At 42.3% G+C, this 23,902-nt stretch overlaps 1 protein-coding gene across 9 annotated transcripts in view; it reads left to right on the top strand.

Annotated features, from left to right (window-relative positions):
* Positions 1-2,727: 2,727 nt before the first annotated feature.
* Positions 2,728-23,902, top strand: part of PIGK (phosphatidylinositol glycan anchor biosynthesis class K) — a 143,837-nt gene continuing 122,662 nt past the window's right edge. For 2 of the 9 annotated variants that reach the window (XM_059727957.1, XM_059727961.1), the window contains exons 1-9: positions 2,731-2,847; positions 5,940-5,993; positions 8,061-8,152; positions 10,941-10,976; positions 14,649-14,784; positions 16,213-16,324; positions 17,489-17,585; positions 18,029-18,146; positions 20,347-20,457. In XM_059727957.1, the coding sequence (XP_059583940.1) occupies positions 2,761-2,847; positions 5,940-5,993; positions 8,061-8,152; positions 10,941-10,976; positions 14,649-14,784; positions 16,213-16,324; positions 17,489-17,585; positions 18,029-18,146; positions 20,347-20,457 (843 nt within the window). In that variant the 5' untranslated portion in view covers positions 2,731-2,760. Of the gene's footprint in view, positions 2,848-5,939; positions 5,994-8,060; positions 8,153-10,940; positions 10,977-14,648; positions 14,785-16,212; positions 16,325-17,488; positions 17,586-18,028; positions 18,147-20,346; positions 20,458-23,902 lie in introns of all 9 variants that reach the window. The other 7 variants (XM_059727956.1, XM_059727960.1, XM_059727954.1 and 4 more) reach the window with 6 other exon arrangements.

Genomic DNA, 23,902 nt, shown 5'->3' with positions numbered 1-23,902 from the left:
CGATCAGCCTCAGGGGGACCCCGAGTGCCCCCCCAGACCCAGGAGGCATCAGTTGCCAAGCAGGGGGAGCGCGGGGGGAAGTGCTTTTGGTCCACTTCCAGGTCCACTGCTGAGCATGCTGGGGAGCTCCCTGTGCTCCTGTGAGACGCTCCATGCACCCCAGCATCGCAGTGTTCATGAGCCGCCTGTTACCTAGAGGCATGTAGAAAAAACATTTAAAGCTGTGTCTATGTCCAGATCTCTGAATCTTTCTGAATCGATTTGGAGAGGTGAAAGGGTCCTCTGATTCAATTTGGATTTGGAGATTCGGTCACCAAATCAGGTCAAATCAAATTGGGGACCGAAGCTTTGCACAGCCCTAATATGAGGCAATCCAGCAAAGCATTGGATGAAGTACTTAAGGCAGTTAAAGAACTGTACTAAATAGTTTGGGGGATAGCAACGAAAGTGGAGTGTAATCTTCCTCCACTTCATCGGTAGAAGGTAGGGCAGGGTGGCATCTCAGAGACCAACTGGTTCATGGTGGCCTGAGCTTTTGTAGGCTGAACAACCTGTGAAATGCAGAATGGAGTGCTAGTCCACTGTCAGTTCCATTCATCGCACTTGACAAAGCAAACTGTTGCCTACAAAAGCATATGCCTTTGAACCAGTTGGTCCCTTAAGGCAGGAGTTCCCAACCCCCAGGCTGCAGCCCGGTGCTGGACCATGAAGAGTTGGCTGCCGGTCCGCAGGAGGGCTGGCTGCCAGACTGGACGTGACTGCAGACTGGCAAACCGTGGACTAGAAGTGACTGGCATACTGTGGCCTGGCAGCCGACCCTTTTTTTTTATACTGAGTATAAAAAATGGTTGGCTACATGCCCACAGTATGCTGGTCACTGCTGGCCCACGGCTTGCCAGTCCTCAGCCTAAAAGGGTTGGGAACTCCTGTCTTGCCCTGCCCTCTGCCTGGCTTCAGACTAACACTGCCCTGTTAGCAGGTAACAAAGGAATGCTGTGGGCTGGATGGTATGGCTCTGTGGGCTGAATCTTCACCACTCCTCCTTTTAAACCAAACTCTAAAGGTGGACACTGAAGGCATAGGCCAGCCAGCCTGTGACCTGATTTCTGGAAGGCTCAGCCTTGACAGCTGCATTTGAATTAAATAGCTGTGCTTTGAACAGAAAAAAGGCCTTTAAAAGTATTAATTGCACTGGAAACTCAAACCCTCTTAGGCTTTTCCCCCTCCAAGTGTGGCCTTGCTCCCTGGCTCAGTTTGTCATGCCTGAACAGGATCTATAGCATGAAGAGTTTTGGCAGGTGTGCAAGGCACTTAGATGCGCAGCCAAAAGCTGTAGACAAACTCATGAGGAAATATCATACTTCTTTGTGGCCCAAAACACCTGGCAACCCCAAGCTAAGCCCCCAGTGGGAAAGCCAACTAACCTAGGGCTCACGTAGTCAAACCCCAGACCTCCACTAACGTAGGGAAGCGCCCTGCTTCAACCTAGTCCTGAGAATGGCAAAGGCGCTGCTCCCAGAGACGGAGGCAGAGGCAGACCTAGGGCTCAGCGGGCACCACCCAAGCAGAGGCTCCAGCCAGTGTGAGACTATAGGTGTCCAGGTTGGACCTCCTGGTCAACCTCCCCCTGGCCCTGGCCAAGTGGGCCCTGCACTTGACCAGGAAGGAGGCTCTGACTGGGAAGGTGCCTGGGGACTGCGAGGCCACTTTCCTTTTTCTTATCTGTGCACGTTTCAGGGCACAGCACCAGTGGGCAGCGTCCACCAGCTCCTTGAATGCCTTTGAAGACTGGTGGGCGCAGCCCCGGGGGCTCTGCCTGGTGTCCCCCTCTGGAGAACTTCTTTTCACATTTTGACTCTTTGGCCCCCATGAGGAGTGACATCCTGCTTTTGCTTTTGTTGTCCCAAGAAGTTAGTTTTATCCTTCACCCTTTGGTCCCACAAAGGGGTATTAGTTAGCTGGGTGGGCCTTAATTGTTTCTGTCTATTTGTATTTTCCACGTTAGTACGGAAGATACAAATAGATCGGTGTCTGGGTCTAGAGGCAAAAGGAGACATGGCCTGGCCCATCCTGCTTACCACCAAACAACTTTTGAGGTGAAGAGACTATTCCAACTTTTCCTGGAGCCTAATCTGCGTATAAAATGAACCATGGATGACTGGTGCCTCCTGAGTCTGGGGGGCACCAGATCACGGATTGGCAAGAGTGGGGAAGATCCCCTAGCTGAGGACTACCCAGTGGAGGGGCAGGGCGGGTTCCCAGCAGCCAATCGGGCAGCCCGAAACCACCAGTGGTGAAACCACAAGTGCATTTCCACCAGCACTTCTGGTTTCACAGCTGGCGTTTCCAGGCGTGCACCCATACACACCCCCTAAACGAACTGCTCTGAACAGGAGATTTTACCGCCCCTTCAAATCCCCTGTGAAATATGAACTTTCATTTCTACCCAGGAGGACTTTCACAATGTTGTGCCCGAAGAAGGGTGCTTGTGCCCGCAAGCTTGCTATTAAAACTTTTTTTTTTTTTTGCAAAAAGCCAGGCAGGCTGTCGCCGTGGTTTTCAACCTGGTTTCTATCGCGGAGCCCTTTGCATTGATCACAGTCGGACACGGCCCGCGCCCCGCATCCCGGGCTCCGGGGCGGGCGGGCGGGAGCGCGCAGCAGCGCTCCTCCGGCGGCCCGGGAGGCGGGCCCGGCCCTCGCTGCTCGCGGGTTGGCGGCGCGGGGTTGCGTGGCTCCTCCTGCCGCGGCCGCCGGGAGCATGGCCGCTGCCCGGGCCCCCGCGCCGCGCCGCCTGCCCACCCTGCTCCTGGCGTGCTGCAGCCTGGCCGCGGCGCTGGCCCCGCAGGTACGCGCGCTCCTGGCCCCGGCCCGTGCTCCTCGGGGCTGCTCCCGGGCCCCTTCGCCTCCCCGCGCTCAGGCGCAGCCCGTGCCCCCGGCCGCGGCTCTGCGGAGGGTAGGGAGCCGGCCGGGGTCAGCCCGCACCGGCCCCGGGCTGGAGGCGCTCACACCGCCGCTTGCAGACGCGCTTCGGAGGGCCGCCGCCGCCCTTGTGAGCGACTTCCTGCTCGGCTCGGCCAGCCCGAGCAGCTCTCGCGGGCGCCGGCGCGGTGGCTCTGCGCTCCCTGCCCAGACAGCTCCTGGGCCTGTTATCAGCATGCTTGTTTTCATGCCTCTTTTTTGGAGCCGCCGGCTTTCATGCATTAAAGCATTTAATCCAATGCTGCCTCTCAGTCGGGAGTCCTTCCTGCCTTGTTTAGTGAATATCTTTTTTTTTTTTTTTAACAGGCAGGAGGTATTAAATCCAACAGCCCTTTGTTGTCCGAGTCCCGTACTTATTAATGTTTTGGTAAAGTAGAAAATAGCTTTCTTTATCCAGTGATTTCCATGACATCCAGTTAACAAGGTGAATAGGATGTGACAAAGTAGCTAAAGGAATTACTAAACGGCATTTTAAATATGCTTAATTTTAGAACTTCTTTGAGTTGCCATTCAAGGCTGCAAGATTATTTACTGCTGGAAGTGCAGTTTAATATACTTCTGTTTTTACCAGTAATTTCCCAGTGGGTGTTTGCATCTGGGCTATGCGGAGAACGTTGCTCGCAATCAGTCACTTTTCGGAGGTTTAGTGTGTTCTAAGAGTCAGGAAATTCAGGCTTGTTCCCTATAATATCCCTGGTTTGTTTTGTGATCACAGGTAGATTTCATCCATTCCATGCGAACCAGGTTGCGCATTTGTAAAATGGGGGTAATAACACTTACTTTTCTCTTTGTAACGCATTTTGAATCGTGGATAATATGGATTACATAAGAGCCAGCTGTCATCAGTACAAGTACTTTTATATTTTTAAACTAGAAGTTTTAGTATAATCTGGTTTTTACTTTCAAGCAGATTGAAATGTACCAAATATATTTTCCTATCTGCTATTTAAAGGAATGGGGGAGAATGAAAGGGAGAAATTCATCCAAGCCTTGAGGCCTCAGGAGGCATTTCAGTACTTGGAGCATATTCTGAAATAGAACAATGTATGCAATTAAAAAAATAAATAAATGGAGCCTATTCTACTCTTCTCCCACTCATCATCATGTTACACAGAAAATATTCTGAATGTTTAAATCACATTTCAGCTTTGGTTATTAGCCTGAAGTCAGATGACATGTGGGATCATCTTTTAACTAATTGAGAAGTGATATACCAAGTACAGGTTGCCCTTGTTTTATGTGGGTTCTTTATATGTGAATTCGCTCTTATGCAATGAGCATATTTAGACCCATTACTTGTTATCTACAAGGTAAATTCACTCTTATGCAATCAGCATAGACACCCCCTCTCCCCTCAGCAGTAAGTCTGTGGGGAGAGGGGAAAGGGCCATGGTCCCACTCACCCCAGCCCCAGCTGCAGTAGCCCTGGGAGCGGCTGGCGCTAGCTGCCCGCAGCTGCTGGGCTGCACCGTTCTCTGCCTGTCCTCCTGCGCCTGGGCTCTGGCTTGTCCACACTCACCTCTGCTCCTAGGCTGCACTGTGCCCTGGTGCAGGCAACTGGTGTCGGCTGCTCCCGCACGGGCTGGGGTGAGTGTGGACAAATGGAACCCCGGGTGGCACGGGGCGTGGCATTCACCCCAGCCCCGGGAGCTGTCGACACCAGCTGGGCTACATCGTGCCTCAGCCCCCCCCCCCCCCCCCCCCCCCGGACTCTGCCGGTCCCCAGCTGCAGCAGCCCTGGGAGTAGCCGACAACAGAGCAGAGACCCAGGGTGTTTGGGGCACAGTGCAGCCCAGCTGCTGCAGGCAGTTGGTGTCGGCTGCTCCCAGGACCAGGGAGAGTGCTGTGCCCCGCGCCACCTGGGGCTCTATTTGTCTGCAGTCACCCCAACCCATGCTGGAGTGGCCCTGGGTGCAGCCGACACCAGCTGCTTGCACCAGGGCACAGTACAGCCCAGCAGCTGGTGTCGGCTGCTGCAGCTGGGGCTGGGGTGAGTGGGGACTAGCAGAGCCCTGCAGGGCAGGTGAGTGCTGCACCCTGTGCCAGCCAAGGCTCTGCTTGTCTGCACTCACCCCAGTCAGCTAAACTGACCTCTGGAGCAGCCAACACCAGCTGCCTGCACCAGGGCATGGTGCAGCTCAGGGGCAGAGGTGAGTGTGGACAAGCGGAGCTCAGGTGCAGGGTGGGGGGACAGGTGGAGCATGGTGCAGCCCAAGCGGCTGCAGGCAGCTGGCACCGGCTGCTCCTGGGGCCGCTGCAGCTTGGGTTGGGGTGAGTGACACTCTGTTCCCTCTGCTTTGCTGCCTTGTACAGCCCCTAGAGCGGCACCCCTTCTCCTGCCCCTTCCCTAGTCCCAGCCTCACTCCTTCCTTCCCTCCCTCACCACCATGGGAACCTATCCCTATTTGTTACATTGTAAAGTGGGTTTGCTTTATGCAAACTTGATTTATATGCTATTTTCTGGGAACTCATTTACCGCATAAATCAAGGGAAACCTGTACTTTTTAAATGGAAAGATTCTGGATGTAACTAGTTATTCCCAGATCCTATTTTCTTGGGCAGAGTGCAGCGTCTTTTACTTCTAATTCTCTCCTTTCTTGTTTGCTGCCTCTCTCTTTCCATGAAAACCTCCTCAATTAATTTAACTAGTTTTGTTCTTATGTATCAGTCGTGTTTCTGACTTTATACCCAATACTAAGATGTATATAGTTTGTGTTAGTTCTAATCCCAGGGTGGTGTAACATTCTGATGAAACAGCCACAATTAAATAGAACGAATAGTCTCCTCAGGTATTGAGGCATTGACTAGACTTTTTGTTGTTTGAGTTTAAGGCTGAATGAAAACAGTGATATGAGATTAACGTTTTACATTTTGTAGGATCAACAAAGTATGGCATCCCATTTTTTTCCCTAAACCATTCTGCACAGGTGTTCCTCAAATGTTTTCCTTCTCTTGCAGGATCAAGTAGAACAGTTTTTTAAAAGTGGGCATACAAACAACTGGGCAGTTCTGGTAAGTGTTAAGCTGTCAGTTTTCCTTAAAAAACCCGAAAACAGTGAGTACTAAATTTAGCAAAATCAAAGCATTCAGTAAAAGAAAAATTGATTTTTCCCTTTTCCTTTGCATAAAATTATTCATATTATATATCTGTCTTCATTTCAATTCTCAGAGAGAAAATACAGGTTGTTGTGGGCTTTTTTTTAAGTACACTTGATATAAACTTGTAATAATGTAAGGAGCAGAAAAGTTCTTGTGCTTTAAGGTGTAAGGAGATGTGCTTTTTGCTCCTCCCTCAGCCACTGATTGCTCTTGCAATCTTGAGCAAGTTATTTGGACCCAGATTCTCTACTATTTGTTCTTCCAAATTGCCCAGTACTTTAGTCTCTAGGTTTACTAGCTATGCCCCTTTTTTATTTATAAAACTGGGGGTGTTAACACCCTTCATGAAGTATTAGAAAAAAAAATTATTGTAGTATTTGAATACACTACCGACACCAGACACTTGCAAAAGGATAAATATTATTTTGTTATTGGCTTGTATTGTTTTTTGGGCAGTTTGTCACTAGCTTTATAAAACAAAGGCAAGTACTTGATAATCAAAAGTCTGTTCAACTCTCTTCTGTCAATATTTTTTGAATAATAGAAAGTAATTTAGAATTGCCTTTTCAAAAGATGGTCATTTAATTAATCATAAACATCTACCACAAATACTCTTTTTTATTGATTTTTCTTAAACAGGTATCTTGCCTCTGGCTAAGTCTTCTGGGTATAGTTTTTGTTTCAGGATCTTACTGAACTTGGGCTGGGTATTCCCATTTCCACTTCATAATTGTGCAGTGCTATTCTAGCACCTTTAACTTCATAAGTGTCTTTTGGGTTGGTCAGTCTGAGGGGATTTGCTGTGCTAAACAGCTGGTTACCCTTGTAACTTTTGCTGGTCATGCTAGAGACCAGAGGTTGTTAAGGCCTTAAGGTTACAATTCTGCTAGTGTCTGAAGTCAGAGTTCAGCAGTTCTATCAAGCCTCTTCTAAGCTAGTTAATCTCCTTGGATAAAATATTCAGAAGCAGCTCAGGATGAGCCTGTACACCTTCTCTTCTGGTCTTGACTCTGTTGCCAACATAATAAGCTCTGGCCTCGCAGTGCACTAGAGAGCGGTGGTTAGGTAGAGGTGATGTCTTGGGAGCAGCCCTGAGCACTGTTGAGTGGGCCTTAAATGAAAATGTGTTTTTTTTTTTTAAAGTTTCCTTTTTAGTTTTGTTTTAATCTTATTACTGAGAGTTGCAAGATACAAACTTAAAAATATGAGCTTCCTCTTATTTACAGAATGGACCTTAAGCTCTAATATTGCCCCAGGTACCTGAAAGATTCTTTCCCTAGATATATCCAGGCCATTGATATTCGTATTTTCTTAGTCTATGTTATGCTACTAATCTTCTATTATAAGATGCAATTGTTGTTTCTGACCATTTCTCTTGACGCTTATTTTTTAGTTGCTTAACTAGCAGTATTTAAATTTGCTGGCATTTTGGTTGTTGATGGTATTGGCAGACTGAAAGGGTGCAGTCTGAACATTCTGAATTTTTTTTGAGAGTTTACCCTCAAATTCTGATTATGGCCCAGCTCTAACTTTGATGCATTTGACTCCTAAATAAAACCAATCTAGCAATTCTTTTCCTTCTTTTGTTTGTGGCTCTCGTAATTATCCATGTGCACGTTCTTTCAAAGAGGCAGTCTCAGACTTGGAGGCATTTGAAATGGAGAAGATATGTTAAATAAGGCAGCTCATCAGTTTAGTATTTTGAGATTATTCCGTACAGTGCATTTTTTAGTCCTTTTCTAGCATTTAATGAATGTTTTATCTGCAGCTCAGTCTGTCAACATCTATTTTCAAGGTAGATAAAAGCTCTTTCTACAGAAAAGGTTTGCATTACTTGTGTCATCAGTTTCTTGTTGCTAGGTGCTCTTTGTTATTTCACTAGTTTCATAGCATTGTAGCTATAGCTACTGATGCATGTAGTAATCAAGAATGTATCATTTATATTTTTAAAATGCATTTATTTCTTCTTTAAATTTTAAGGTGTGCACCTCTAGATTCTGGTTTAACTACCGTCACGTGGCAAACACCCTTTCCGTTTACAGAAGTGTCAAGAGGCTAGGTATTCCTGATAGGTAAGAGAAGTTGCTTTAAATTGTGATATTAAAATAAAGTTCTATCTTATTTTCTGAAAGGATATAAATTCTGATTTCTTTCCTGCATAATTAGGTAAAAGATCTAAAGCAAAGACTTAATCTCATTATTTTTTACGATAATTAGAACAATATTATTGGAAAGGTAGAGGAACAAATTGCAAACCATTATGCTTCCACAGATAAATGGATAATTAGTTCAAAAGGTGTGAATCTAATTGGTTACTGAATAGATCTCCTGTCTAAACGAAAAAGCATCATGTGAGAAAACGAGTAAAATGTATTCAGAATTGAAAGCATGACTCTGATGTAACTTTTACTATACTGTAACTTAATTTTCAGAATAATTAATTTCCTTTTAATGTGCCTTTTGATTAAAGAAAAGTTCATTTAATTAGCAACACAAAATACTGTACAAGCACTGGGCTTCAGCTAAATCAAGAACAGTCAACTAGAATAAGTACCTCTAAAATACTGTTAATCAAAGATGCTCATGTACATTAAAAAGTGTTTTGAAAAATACTCCTTTTGCGGGGGAGGGAGGATTTTCAAACAAAGGAGCTAGGGACTCTTCAACTATCCTGCTATAGAGAGAGCTGTATAACAGAAATGGTACACACTTCTCATGCCCATGTGGGTTGGGGACTGGTCTAGACTGGTGCCTCATGTAAGATACCTCTGTCCTAGTGTAACTGTATCCACTTCAGAGCCTGTAGGTGGGGTAGCTTTTGGTAAATACGTATACTAGTGCAACAGCATGTAGGCTAGGCCTCAACAAGATAGGTACCAAAGACTCATTGAATGTCAATAGGAATTAGATGTTTAACTCCCTTAGACTCATTTGGAAATCACAGCACTGTTAGTTCAGATTAAGACATCGCTACTGCGGCTGACTCTGAAAAGGAAATGTTTATTTTATTCTATAAAAGCTGGGATTACATTTAGAGGTACATCTGCAAAAAACATAGACAGTAAAGTGTCATTTTTAGGAACTGATGTCTGAATTCAAAATTACTATCATCAGAACTTCTGCCCAGTTGCTACCCAATTCTGGAGGTGCCTAAAGTCCAAGACTACCTCAGTTTTTGACAGTGAAGCTCCCCTGATGTCTAATGGTTTGGTTTTGGGCATGTTTGGGAGCTCTTCAGTGTTGGCAGCGATGGATGAACAGTTTGATACCTCTGTCATGCATAATTTCCACTGGGTTTTGTAAACTAGACATTTCTTCATCAGTCTCTGTTGAGGAGCATTCACTTCAGCAGATGTTCTTGGGATATGCCTAATGGATCAGGCTCTGCACAGATGCATCAGTAGTTACTCCTTATTTTTGAAGCATGGCCAGAGCAGGAAAACAATGGTATTGCTGTAGGCTTTTGCTTTTATACATTTGGGTAAGAATACTTGCCCAGACTCAGGTTTCATATCATCTTTTGCCTGAGCAGATTCAAACCCATATCTTCTCTCTTCCAGGGGAGTTCCTTTATCATCTGGTCAAAGTCATGCTGACTCTTGTTCTTAGTTGCTCTGGCCCAGAGAATCTTTAATTCTTTGAAACAGATAAGAACAGCTGCTACAGCAAAGATGTAGCTTATAGTCTAATAGTTAGTCTGTCCTAATGGGAGGTGGAAGATGTAGGTTTAAATTCCCTTTGGCAAAGGAGGGAATTAAGTCCAGGTCTCTTGCAACTTGATTGAGTTTCCCAATCATTCCATTATTACACAAGTGGGGAGGAGAGGGCAGTAGCCACCCTCATGTCTTCTTCAACATCCATGTTTAAAAAATAGTGGCACCTGAAGGAAAAGGCTTGTGTGTCTGCTTTTCGGTGTATGCTCCAAGCTGTGAATTTTGAGTGGAGTCTGGTGCCTAAGATCCAGTAAGGGATGGGATTTAAAAGATACCTGCTGATATTTACAGAATCTAGTCTGAGGTGCCTAACTTTCCCTAGGTCTTATAAATGGAAACTAGACATCTAATTCAGTGTTATGGGTTCTGTTACAGGAGCCAGTTGCATCTGAAAGTTAGGTGTTGCAACATTCTTTGTTGCAGCACCTAATTTTTTTTTTTGGATGTGGGTGCAAGTCAGCATCTCTCTGTTCTGTGGATGTAATACCCCAGTGAATGAAGTATAATGCAAAGACAAACTTTCCCCCTTTAAGTAGTAGGGTCCTCTAAGAGATCAGCCTTTAGTGATGTAGCTCACATGGGAGATGTGAAAAGGTGTTTTTCAGTGAGCATGCAATAATCTTTTAGCGTATGACTTCTATGTAACTTCCTTTTTGGTCTCATTTTGTCTTAAATTTGATCCTCTTGGTTTATATGCTGACTGCGTGGGCTGCTGTCAAAATGTAAAAAGTTAAAGCTTTGCCTTGGGAGGACTATTTCTTTATTCAGCACACTTGTTTGTGTTGCCTTCCTATCCAAACTGTTTTAGAAAGCTGGATTAATGAGCCCACCAGTTGGCTGAAGCTGGTAGCCTGGAAGTGACTTATTAGAGACTAGACAATATAAATGGCATTTTTTTAAGTGTGATGAATGAAACTTGGGATATAGACAAGCATGCTTTCTAGCTAGTTTATAAGAGAACTGCAGGATTCTGTAGTGATAAAGGTAAGCTAAATTACCCTGACTTGGAGCATGAATGCATCAGGGTTAAAGTTGAATTTATTTCAATACTCTTGTATTGCTATAGAATCAAAAAGAGTTCTAGCTGCATTGTAATAGCTTGTATCAGTATTCCTTGATACCAGTAGAGTTATGTCTGTTCTCCTAGGCCCCTGGCAGATGTTACATTTACTGTGCACTGCATGTGAGTATTGCATGACAAACTGTAATATGCCTACTAGCCACGCATTAAAATTATCATGGGAGATTTCTGTGCCACAAAGTTGCTGTTCACTGAGTAACTTCTTTGTGGGTGGGGATAAACTGGTATAACATTTGGCATGTTATGAGTTGTGTGATACTTGTATATAACACTTCACAAATGCAGTGTGTGCCAGAAACCAAAGTTTCTCCTGTTTCCTCTAGGCATTATGTACAAGAGTCTCATTTTTTAAAAATACCACTTGATAGAGATTGATGTGAGGACTTCTGTTTCTGAAACATAAAGAAGTCTGAATCTTGGATTGGTGTTCAGATTTTACCTTGAACATCTTACTAAGCTGGACCACCTGGATGAAAAGCATAGAGCAGCTGTCCTGTGTAGGATAGACAAAGTAGTGGAAGACAAAGAGCCAGTGCCTTGGAGACTAATGTCTTACTCATTTAAGATGGTCTTTGCTGACCAAAAAAAAAAAGGTGGGGGTTGGAGAGGGCACTAGGAGTGGTATTTTAATGACAGGATAACTGACAGGCACTGTTAGTTACTCATGGTGTAAAAACAGTGGAGATAAGACTTTATCACAGCTTATGGTTGAGGAAACATAATGTTGACTTCACTTACTATTGGCTCCACCTAGCTACTTGTCGCTCTACATTACAAATATATCTCTACTTAAGGCTTAACAGCAAGAGCTGCATTTTAGTGGAAGACATTGTTATCTTTATAAAACTCAAAATCGTTCCTATTCTATCTGCTTGTTATGTATAATTTTTTCAGAGTTTTAGTTGAGGTCCAACTTCATTAAAGCCAATGCATAAATCTCTGACTTCACTTGGGAAAGAACTAGTTATACTATATTACAATTTCTTGAAAGTATAAATATTCTTTATGCTTGTCAAGAATAAGATAAAGGAATCTGGAATTGAAATTTCCATGCTGTTTCTACTTGGCGTGACTAGAAATAGGCCAGCCTGGGCAAGCATAAATTTAAAGAAAAATTTCTGTAGAGGAAACCAGACAAAGCTGGAGAAGGATGAAAGAATCCTAGGTGTACGTTGATTTTTCACACAAACTAATTGTTTGGGAAACCTTTTCATATCTTACCCATGCTTTGTATCAAAACAGGCTGTCTGATATTGGACTGTTGCCTGGACTAGCTGTCTAATGCTGGATGGTTCTGTATAAGTAGCCTTAATCTGTTGCCATGCATATTTCAGGTCCATAGAAAGCAACAGATCACTGCCCTTTTTATTTCTTGCTTTGCCTAAGCTTCATGTGGGAAGAATAATTCTTGTTTATTTGGGGAAAAGCCCCAAAGTAGAAGAAACAAAGAATGGGTGTCTGCTTCTCCAGGCTTATAAAGGGTCAAGGGAGCATTTATGCTAAATTCAGGATCTGTAGGTCAGGGGAGGCATGTAGGAAACAGCTGCTTAATGAAGAACACTCCTTTTAGAAGCAGGAGAAAATGCCATAAAGAAAACAAAACAATGAGAGCAATGTGACTTCTAGCATTACCCCATGCTACATGCTTTTTTAGAGGTACTGCTGTAGCTGATGGTAATGTGGCTTGGTGGGCTAGCTATGCTGTTCTCAGGCTGGAGCGTGTCTCTTTGTAAAATTGAATTTGGTATCCCCATGGACAGGGTAGAATATTGGACAGTTTTCCTTGGGAACCCCTGAAATCTCCCTTTTCTCTAATGCTGTAGAAGTTTCCTAAGTTTGTTGTGCCACTTCTGTGGGTCTTTGCTGGAGGGAGGAGGCTTTAAATTCTTTATTTGGGTAGGATAGCTGGTTTATTTTTGTCCAAGTTGTATTATGTGAACAATGTGTTTAGTCAAGCTTAATACAAAGGTATGTGTGTGTACATTTGCTTTTTTTAAATAAAGGAAAATATCCGCCATGTGTCTACCTGTGCTGGTTTACCCAATGAATAATATTGCCCATCAGAAGGCATATACCCATTTATCACTGTTCTTTGTATTGTAAAGCTTGCTGTGCCCATTGGACTGGGCATAGAGAGAAAAATTGTTTTAAATATTGCTGCTGTTTTGAAAAGTCCTATGGCATTAATAGTGGACTTGAGTGTTTGAAACCTTTTCAGTGGATAGATATTGGATCAGGAGTCAGAAGACCCTGGGCGTGGAGGAGGTGAGGGAATGCTTTAGTTAGGGTTTACAATGCGTCAGTTGTATTAAATTAGCAGTACGGACAAATGCCGGGAGGGGTAAGTTTGGTTCATGTTCAGTGTGTTGCACCTGGTATCATATTTAAGATATGTGTTTACTGCAGAGTTAACTCAAAATATCTACACTTGAGTTACTGCTCTTCAGTTAGCCTAGCTTGAATGACTGTACACTATAAAATAACATGCAAGTGGTTGTATGCAGACAAGTGCTTTGCATACATGCAGGCAGCCTGACTGCTCACGGGACACTGCTCTGAAAGGGATGGAGCCCTCGGCTCTGCCCCCAATCCTGTTTCCGCACGTGTAAATGGACAAAAGGAACATTTGCATTTGGATAGTTGGAGAAACTTTCTAGTTATGTGGGTGGTTAAGTACTGGGACAGATTTCCTATAGAGGCTGTGGAATCTCCATCACTAAGATTTTAAGTACAGGTTAGGCAAACTTTTGTCTGGGATAATTTAGGGATATTCCTGCTTTGAGAGTGAAACTGGACTGGATAAACTTCTGAAGGACATTCCAGCCCTGTGGTGCTATGACTTCTGGGAACATTACACAGGGTTCTTAGTACTGCAGAAAGCTTGGCCTCATCCAATTCTTTCCCAGTGAATTGGGGGCAACATGGCATTCCTTTAAGAGGATGACAGTGGCAGCAATTCAGGTGAAATTTGTATACAGTGACACATTTTTTGCATGTGGATACATATTTTGCATACACGTTTAAATCTCACACGTTGTGGTAAATATGCATAGTAATTTAACATTTACCTCTATTCAAAGTCTGTGTGTGGGAAAGTTTTTCCCCAGTATTATGTAATTACTCATTTTTATATGTCTTTTTGATAGAGCATGACTGAGTCTTCCAAACCCTGGTACCAGATGGTAGGCTTAATAATGATCCTTTAACCTAATGACTTGTATTGTTGTTTGACAAATTCTGTGTACATACATTTTGTGCACTTACCTAAGTAAATGAGAAGTATATATGCCCATCTGTCTTCCCTGTAGTTACTTTTAAAACCTTCTGTTTTCAATTCCAGTTAGAAGGCTTTATATTGGAATAGGGTAGTGTAAATAAAGAAAACTCTCATTAAGTCAATTTATTGATCTTTTTTTTTTTCCTGGTGCAACCCATATTCTGTCCATCTCATCTTTACTAACGCCCAGATCCTTAAAGGGAGTCTTACTAAAGTCTAGTCCTCTAAACTGGACTAGAGTCTTTGGAGCAGCAGCAGTTCCATTTGTATAGCATTGGTCACTTTGCTGATGTTAACCAAAGAAAAATATTGTAACGTAGGTTGTATGTTTATTTGGTAGCTTTGTTATGGTGGTGGACATCAAACAGGGAAAGACATCTCTTATAACCAATACAGTTTTCTTTCTTTTTTAGAATTTCATTTTATTAATGGATCAATATTGCCTATAGCTTTCCTTCTGTAGAGCTGAAATGTTTTTTATTTTTTATTTTTCCCAGTCACATTGTCCTGATGCTAGCAGATGATATGGCATGTAACTCCCGGAACCCTAAGCCAGCAACTGTATTTAGCCACAAAAACATGGAGCTAAATGTCTATGGAGATGATGTGGAAGTGGATTACAGAAGCTATGAGGTCACAATGCTTCATTTGACAAACCAAAAATTTGTCTGTAATGTTGGTTTAAGATCTGATCTAAGTCTCAATTCTTCTTATGGACCGTTGCATTAGCCTCTTATTAATTATCAATATACGTGTGTATATAAAAATTATCAGTTGATTGCTAATGAAAAAATTAAGTTTCATTCTAACCCTATGCATCTTTCTAAATTCTAAAACTATTATTAAAACACTAGTTTATTTTAAAGGATGTGTTCTTCTACTATAGAAGGATCTTCTGCTATATATTAAGGATCTTTTATATGTTAATAATATGAAAATATTATTAAATTGCCATCCACAGTCTTTAAGCAAAATGACAAGCTCATTATCCAGTCTTGCAAAAACATATGTGTGTGTTCAAGAACATGATCAATTCTATTTAATTCAGTGGAGTTATTCTCCTGCTTTAGATTAAGCATGGGTATGTGTGCAATCAGGGTCTAATGTAAATGTTTATTCTTTTCAAAATTTAAAGCATACATTTCTGCAAGTAATCATTTACTACTTACTTTAAAATAACTGCTGAAGGGAAATATATGCTACATTTCACTCCATTCTTATTTTCAGAAAATACTTCTTGAGGCAATTTTTTCTCTCTGTTTCCTAGCATGTCTTTGCTTAGACTGAAGTTCTTGGAATTTGAAGTAGTGGTACAAAATAAAATGATTGATAAAGCAAAAATATTCCCATATAATATATGTTAGAAAACTGCACCTAATTTAATGACTAGAGTTTACGCTAGATCGTGTTGAATTCTGACTTATTTTAAATATGGTTATGAGTGTATAAAGCAGATGTGCAAAGATTAGGTTCTTTATGTTATCATGATAGTTGTCATGAGTCTGAATTTGTTGCTAGCATTTTTGAGCTTTTTTAAATCTGCATTCAGAACAAGCGGTTCTGATGATTTATGGAATGGTTTATGATCGCTGTCCAGATGGACCACATCTGATCATTTAAAAGCCTGTGCCACAGGAATCTTTTTCTTGCCTCTGTTGTAGAGGATATTGAAGCTTTGTCATATTTATTAATAAGTTTTCCATGGTAACGTACTAATATGGGTGATTTTATGAATATGTAAGTAGTTTTATGGAGCAAAGCTGTACAATGTGACAGGTGTTCAAATCACTGAATATGTGTTTAGAGGATTAGAAAGGCTATATATGTGTGTTTTATTAACTTTGAAAACAGTTATATCAAGTAACAGGTTCATCTTAATAGGGTAATAGTGCAATAAAACCTTGAACAGGAAAAATATGGTAATGCAAATTATGCCATTTTTTGCACTTTATTAGCTGTAGCATGTATTTTTGGGGGCTATTATTTCATGGAACCTCCATGTAGGAGAGTTACATATATCCTTGATGATAGTTAGAAATTATTTCCTTTTTACATTTGTAGGTTACTGTCGAGAACTTCTTGCGTGTATTAACAGGGAGAATCCCACCAAGCACACCTCGATCCAAGCGTCTTCTTTCTGATGACAAGAGCAATATCCTAATATATATGACTGGTAATAACAGGTTTACATATGTGGTTTCTGATTTTGTTGCTCAATAATAGTGTATGATTGGTAAGAATGAAATTTCATCAGGTGGCAAAATAGATCTGAGAACTCAGTAAAGCAAAAATTTTCAGCATTTTATGGGCAGTATCTATACACTTAATCAGCTGATCCCAGTCTTAGACTATTGGTTCTCAACCTTTTTTGTACCCATTTGTAAACATCGGTGGCCAGTCCTGACCCAGTAAACAGTTAAAGTAGAAAACACCTCCTGGCCCTGCTGGTGCCCCTCACACCTGACCCACTGCTCCCCACCCCCAGGCCCCCAGTGTGTGCGGCAAGGGGTAGGTGTGTGGGATGGGGGGGAGGGTGTGGGGTTTGGTGGGGAGCATATGCCCCCTCAGATGTGTCCTCCCACAGCAGGCATGCGGCTGCAGCCTGGCTGGACTGGCATGGGTAGGAGTCACGTTCACGCCACAGCAGGTGGGACTCGGCACGGGAGGGCAGAGTAGAGCACTGAGACTCATTGCTGCCACTGCTGCCAGAACCCCTGTGCCAGCCATGCTATCAGCAGCATGGGAGTAACAGACAAGGTGTGGGCAGCAGGGGATGCGCTGCCCTCACCTGCTGCCAGCTGCTTGTGTGCCAGGCCATGGCTCTACCCCACCACCATGGCCTAGCTGCCACTGCTGCTCCCCTCAGACCATGGCTCTAGCCTGGAGAGGAGGTGGGGTGGTGGGCAGTGTTGCCTATGCCTCCCTGCCCCCCTGACATGTTGTCTGTTCCCCCCCCACCCCATAGCCTTGCTTGCGGGGAGCTGTGGGAGCTGCTCTCCATGCTGCCTGGGAGCCACATGCATGTGTGTGCATGCACGTGCTGCCCTCTGCCTGATCACCCTCCTCCCACTCCCCCCAGCCCCAAGCAGCCCCTTGCAGGCTGGAACTCTACCAGGCTGCAAACATTTTTTTTCCTTTAAAGCAGAATCCATTTTTAAAGTTTGTTTGCAAACTTTTATATATTCTTGCAACCCACTTTTGGTTAGACTATAAATATACCGTCCTCTTTTTTTTAGTATTTTGTCTTTTCTCAGAAAGTCAATAGCTTGTAATGTTTTATGTATTGTAGACTATTCTTTAAGCTGTATGGTTATTTAGCTTATGATTTTTTGACTAGGTCATGGTGGAAATGGTTTCTTGAAATTTCAGGATTCTGAAGAAATTACTAATGTAGAACTTGCTGATGCCTTTGAACAGATGTGGCAGAAAAGAAGGTAAAAAAAAAAAAGTGCACATTAAATAGCAGAGATTAAATTCTATATTTAATGAATGAACATAATATTTGGCTTGGTAACTTTCTCTTGTCTGCTCAATTCTTGTTGACACAGCACAACCTGATAGTGAAGGATAGTAATGGCGTTTGTTTTCATTCTTTCTTTATAATTGTGATTTAAAATGCAAACATTTTTCAAACTGTTTTAGTAAATAGGTATTCATAAAGTTGCAACTCTCCCTTCCCCTGGAGGAAAAAATATTACAGTCACTTAAATGAGTTACTTGAATCAACAATTGCACGCACTTACTGTTAAATACAAAGCGCTCAAACTGTGCAGTCACTTGGATCTCTCCCAAATATTATGGTAACTACACAGTAAAATGTATGAATGAAATCACAATCTGGGGGTGAATGAACATGAACCTATTTTATTTCTTTCAGGTACAATGAATTGCTGTTCATTATTGATACTTGTCAAGGAGCATCCATGTATGAACGATTTTATTCTCCTAATATAATGGCCTTGGCTAGTAGCCAAGTAGGAGAAGATTCACTTTCAGTAAGTATCTGTTTTGATATTTTCAGTGTTCAAGGGATCTAGGATGATGAGGCCTATTTGGCTTTCTGAAAATCTCCCTCAACTGCTTAACAACAGGAAACCTTGCTCAAAACCATCACTTCCATGAGTCACTAACATCTGTACTTTTCTCCTGTTCTGTTATGTTGCCCTAAAGAATTAGGATGACGTTAACCAAGCTAATCTAAGCACTGAGCTAGTATGTTTAATGCCTTTTTTTTAAAGTCAAACTGCACACTGCTCTTCAGCCTGCCTGACCAGGTCTCCATTTCTAGCTGAGTTAATTGGGGGCCACCTGTGGCATGAGTCTGGAGCAAGTCTTGAAGATCTCTTGCCTCTGGCACCATAGTGAAAACTACTTGACCACTCTGTCAGAATGCCCCAGAGCCAGACTAATGCACATCACTCTCCTACTTGACAGTGAATCTTCCATTTCAAATGTAAAAAAATGAATTAACACAATTAAGAAGTATCTTTGCAAGTATGTAACAATACAAAATGAAAAGTATGACTCATTGTACAGAATGTACCACGTTTGGGGACAGATGTTAGTCACCTTCCTTTCACCAGTGGTTGGCATTAGCTGCATCTTTTTGGACAGGGGCTGAGAGAGGACATGTCTCAAAATAATATTTTATTCAATAACTTGGTTAATGCTTAAAGGCGGTGAATACCCACAACCCGAGTAACATTAGTCAGGCCTGAAATATAAAGGGATAGTGGGGGAGAATGATCCCTTTACATTTTGGTGGTTGTGCCCACGGTCAAGATGGAGATCTCCAGTGGCAGGTCAGGAAGTCTTTGAGGGCAGACACAGGCAGAAGGTCTGAGGGAATGCTGGTGTGATGTGTAAGGGAAACATGCTGTATAAAGCTTTCCTGCTGCCAATGGAAGGTGAAATGTGCACTGTTCACTTTCCCTGCAGTACTTTGTGCCAGACCCTAAGAGGGGTGAGGGATCAGGGCTCTGATCATGTGCCTACCATAGCTGGTCACCCCCCCCAACCCCAGGAGCCAAGTGATGCTCACAGACGAGCAGTCTTTCCTCCCCATCTCTCGATTCAAGAATACTACTGGCAGCATGCAAATGTAATTTGGTATTTGTGTATTAAGGAAAAAGAGGTTCCTTGTTCCCTGGCAAACACAGGACTAACCAGAGTATAATTTCAAAAGGTGAATATAATGCACAGTATACAGATTCATGTGCAAGTATATCCTTTCATAGCTAGTAGTTTTCCTTGTATGCTGTTGATAATTTGCTGAAGCATAAAAGGAGAACCCTGTTTACTTGAATCAAAGAATTTAAGATGACCCACCAATAATTAGATTCTAGACATGGAAATGTATAAATTTGTAATAATTTTTCTTGTCTAGGGTCTAATTTTTGGAGGGTTGTCTTAAGTTCGTGTCGTCCCCACCGAAGCAGGACAAAGAACAAGAGCGGGGAAGGCAGAGTGGGGGTTAAGTGGCCTGACTCTTCTTGTTGTCACCTGGCCTTCCCCCCCAGTGCCTGCGCACCCCACACTTGCCATTGTGATGCTTGTACCCTTTTCCCCCCACTCTACCTTGCATTCCTTCCACTTGTCCCCCCTCCCATTTCCCTTCCTGTGCTTGTACCCCCTGTTGCCTGCCCCTTCCCTTGTTGTCTGCATCCCTAGCCACTTGTATCTCCTCCCCCCCTCCGGCTGCTGCTTAGCTTTCCCTGCAGCTCAGGCTCATGCTGGGGCTTTGCTCTAGCCAGGGGCAGGAAATATAGAGCAGGTGCTGCCTCTGGCACCAGCCCAGCCACGCAGCAGCTTCAGCCCTGGCCCCAGAGCTGCTGGACATGCTCTGTACTGGAATGGGGCCCCAGCAGGAGCTGGAGCTGTGAGACGAGGTAAGCAGCAGTGGGGAGCAGAGGCTGCAGGGAGGGGAGGGGGCTGCAGCTGTGGCTCCAACTCTGACTCTGGGCTCAGGGCTGCAGCGTTTGCTGCAGGAGCCTCCAACTCCCTCCACAACTTATACTTGAATCTAAGACGAGGACCTTTCCCCCCCATGTTGATTGGGGGGGGAAACCTTTTTGTAGTTTTGAGTAAATACAGTATACAGGCTTTACACTTACTGATGCTATTTTACTGTGTTTCCATTGTCAAATATTGTTTTCCCTTTACACTGTTCAGTGAGTATGTGTGTTTGTTTTTAAGCATCAGCCAGATCTTGGGATCGGAGTTCACCTTATGGACAGATACACATTTTATGTCTTGGAGTTTCTGGAAGAAATTCACCCAGCTAGCCAGACAAATATGAATGACTTAGTAAGTAGCATATTGTATATTTTTTAATTTGCTAACTGCTGTGTTCTTTAAACCAATCCATTTTGTCCATGGGGTCTCTTCAATGTTCTTTTTCTTACCCTACACCTCAAAGAATTTGTTTGGTAAAATCACTGTAATTTGTCCCACAGTGTGAAGATGTTCCTTTGATTAGGGAAAAATTAAGTATAACACAGTTGTTACACTGAAAAAATGTTAATTTGTGAAAAATGGATGTACTTGCAAGCTATCTGGATTCAGGACCTGGCACAGTGGTTGCTTTGCAGGTGTGGAAAAAGTCACTGGCATTTCCTTGGCAGAAATGTTGGCAGAATATGTTGAAATGCTAATCCTTCATTCAGAATCAGATGGACAGACCTCTACAGAGCCACACTGATTGTCTTCCGTATCTGCATAGGTGGAGAGTCAGCCTATAAAAATTCAATTCCTTGTTTTAGGCTTTATATGAAAAAAAAAAAAAGCTGGATAAAATATAATGAAAATGCTTTTTGACCTGCTAGGTATGTAACCCCTTGAGACACTGTACATCAAAAAGTAATCGGATTTTAGCAGCTCTTTCTACTGCACAGGTCAGGTACTCCTCATGGTAATGCATTATACTTTGGTGTCTTGTAGCTGTAAATTCTGACATGCTGTGTCAGTGACTTAAGAGCCAGCAGTGACCACGCATTAAATCTCCAATTCATTTCAGTAAAAGGAGCAGCTGTTCAAAAGTTTTATGCCAATATCCGTCGATGGGAGTTTGTGTCAGCTTTGCTGTTAGATGAGATGTAGTAGATTTTGCATTAAATAGCCCACGCTGACAGATTTTGTGTTCGTACAGAGTTGATTCAGTGACTAACATTCAGACGTCTTTAATTCCAAAGGAATGAAATGCCATCAACTGCATGATCCTGAGTTGTGGACCATTTTAAAACAAAACTTGTGTTGCAATAAGTACATAATTTTAAAATGATAGTTTAAATGAATTTGTTTGGATCATATAATCTGCAGTCTCGAGCAGGGGTTGGCAGCCAGCAGCCCATCTGCCAGATCTAGCCCATGGAGCTCTTGAATCTGGCTTGTATGTGGGGCTTCAGCATCATTCAGTGGTGGGCACTACCCCCTGTGCCATGATGGAGAGAAGTGACAGTGGCAGCCAGGTCCTAGAGCCAGTTTGCCTCTGATTGGATCTGGGTTTTTCTGGCTGAGAGCCTGAAAAGTTTCCTAGACTGCTGGTCTAGGAAATTAATTTTATAAGCCAAAGCTTATAAAAGAAATAGCATTTGAAACATGCATAACCACATGGGAAATTATATGAATTGGTTCAGTTGGATATATTAATCCAGAGCTTGCAGACAACCTGGCAAATCTATATATAAATTCTCCTTCCTTTTCCTTCTTTTAATGGCTTGTTAAAATTGAAAGCCCTAAATAAGAAACCTATGTAGTTTTCCTGTTGAATCATAGTTGCATGACTTTTTTGATGGCCAAATTCAAACTAATATTCAGTCCGCTAGGGTCTCATCCGTTCTAAATCTAAGGTTTTTCAGTGCACTAAGATAGTGTGATATATCCAATTATTACTTCAGAGATAAGTGTACTTTCATAATGCACAGTACCTCGCTGTTAGAGAAAAACAAACTGGCATGATTTGCACTCAGAATGTTATATTAACTTGAGGTATAACATGCTGGAGTTTCAGTGAACTTTGCTTCCAGTAGCTGAAGTCACATTCCCCCCAGAGCTTTATCTTTAAGGTTCCCTAAGCTGTACAGCAGCCCTGGTAAAATAATCAATTCATATACTCTGTGAGCAGTTAAATGCTCAGCAAGAGAAACATACTGTTAGTAACCTGTTGCATGTGTATTGTCCCTTTCTTAAAAAAAGCAAACAGTGCCTAGGTCTGATTTTTATTTTTATGATTATAGAAAAATATTTCAGTACATGTTAAATAGATTAAAAGGGGTTGTTAGATCTCAAAAAAGATTGTAAATAGTAGGGGATCATCATTCAAAGCTACATTTTTCTTGAGATCACTCAGTAATATGTTCTTGGCCCAGTTCTAATCAATATTTTTATTTAGGGTGTAGAACAAAGCATAAAGTCATTGTTGAATCATAAAATGTGCTCATAACACTGAAACTGTTGGAGGCACAAATAATGACAGGTCCATTAGATCTACGTATATCTGAGTGAAGTGGATTGCTTGGGAAGGTGGAAGTGCTTGAATTTAATTTTAATACAGTCAAATGCAAGGATTTTTGGTGAAGTTTACAGGATGGCAACAATAGAATGTAACAACAGAAAATCGTAACACTGGAAAACAGTGACACTGAAAAGATCTAGGGGCCATAGTGTATAACCTACTGAATGTGAGCTTCCTAGTGGAGTGCTATGGTTACGAGAGCAAATATGGTTCTGTGATGCCTGTAATAAGGAAAGTATCAAGTAGAACTATCAAGGTGGTATTTATGAAATAACAAACGGAATTCTGTCCAGATTTGATGTTCACATTTCAGAAAGGGTGCTGAAAAATTGGAAAAGGTTTCGAAAATATTTACAAGAGTAATATGATGCACAGGAAATATGTTTTCAAGTAAAAAGCTTTAGGAAGCTCAGTGTATTTAGATTATTACAGAAAAGATAAAAAGATGACTTGAACACAGTCTGTAAATATCAATTTGGGGAGAAGGAATCCAATGATATAAAATTTTAATGTAGGATGCCCAATGGCTAGAAGCTGAGGCTAGATAAATTTCAGCTAGCAGTAAGGTTCAGTTACCTTTACTGTTAAGAATGTAATAATTAGAATGATTTCCAGAAGTATACGTTGGATTCTCCACCGTGTGAAGCCTTTAAGTTAAAGCTGAATGTCTTTCTAAAAGGCACTTTAGTTCAAGGATTGGGTATTTAATGGATCAAAAATACTTGGTCATTTGACTAGCCAAATTTTGTCAAATAATTGTCAAGTATTTTAGAGATTAATTTATTAGTATGGTAAAAAGATACTTTAGTCTTCAGTAGGTTAGATACTTATGCTGCTTTACAAAAAAACAAATTAATTAATTGTGAAACATTACATTCTAAAAAATGGTAATGAATTACTATATCAAACATTGTTAGGCAAATGTAAATGTGAATGATATTCCAGACTGAACAGTTTTTTCTCTTGGTTTTTATCTTGGAACCCCAGGGTGAGTCTAAAGAGTTATTAAAGAAAGAAAGAGAGAGAAAACTCATACCAATTATTTAAACAAAAATTGGCTTCCTATGCTGCTTGTTTTGGGTCCGCGCTCAGCATAGAGTAGTTCCTGCGACCCTAAGTGGTATAATGGGTAGGGGGGATAGGGAAAGGAGGCTGAAAGAGTTCAGGAGAGAGAAGGGCAAGGCACCTGTTCCTAAATGGTGGAAACACCATGTATCTGGATCATGAAGGCAGTTTTCC

This window comes from Alligator mississippiensis, chromosome 5 (assembly GCF_030867095.1).
Source record: "Alligator mississippiensis isolate rAllMis1 chromosome 5, rAllMis1, whole genome shotgun sequence".
In the NCBI taxonomy this organism is placed as follows: domain Eukaryota; kingdom Metazoa; phylum Chordata; order Crocodylia; family Alligatoridae; genus Alligator; species Alligator mississippiensis.
Note: the sequence above shows the minus strand (reverse complement) of the source record. Positions and strands in the feature narration are given on the sequence as shown.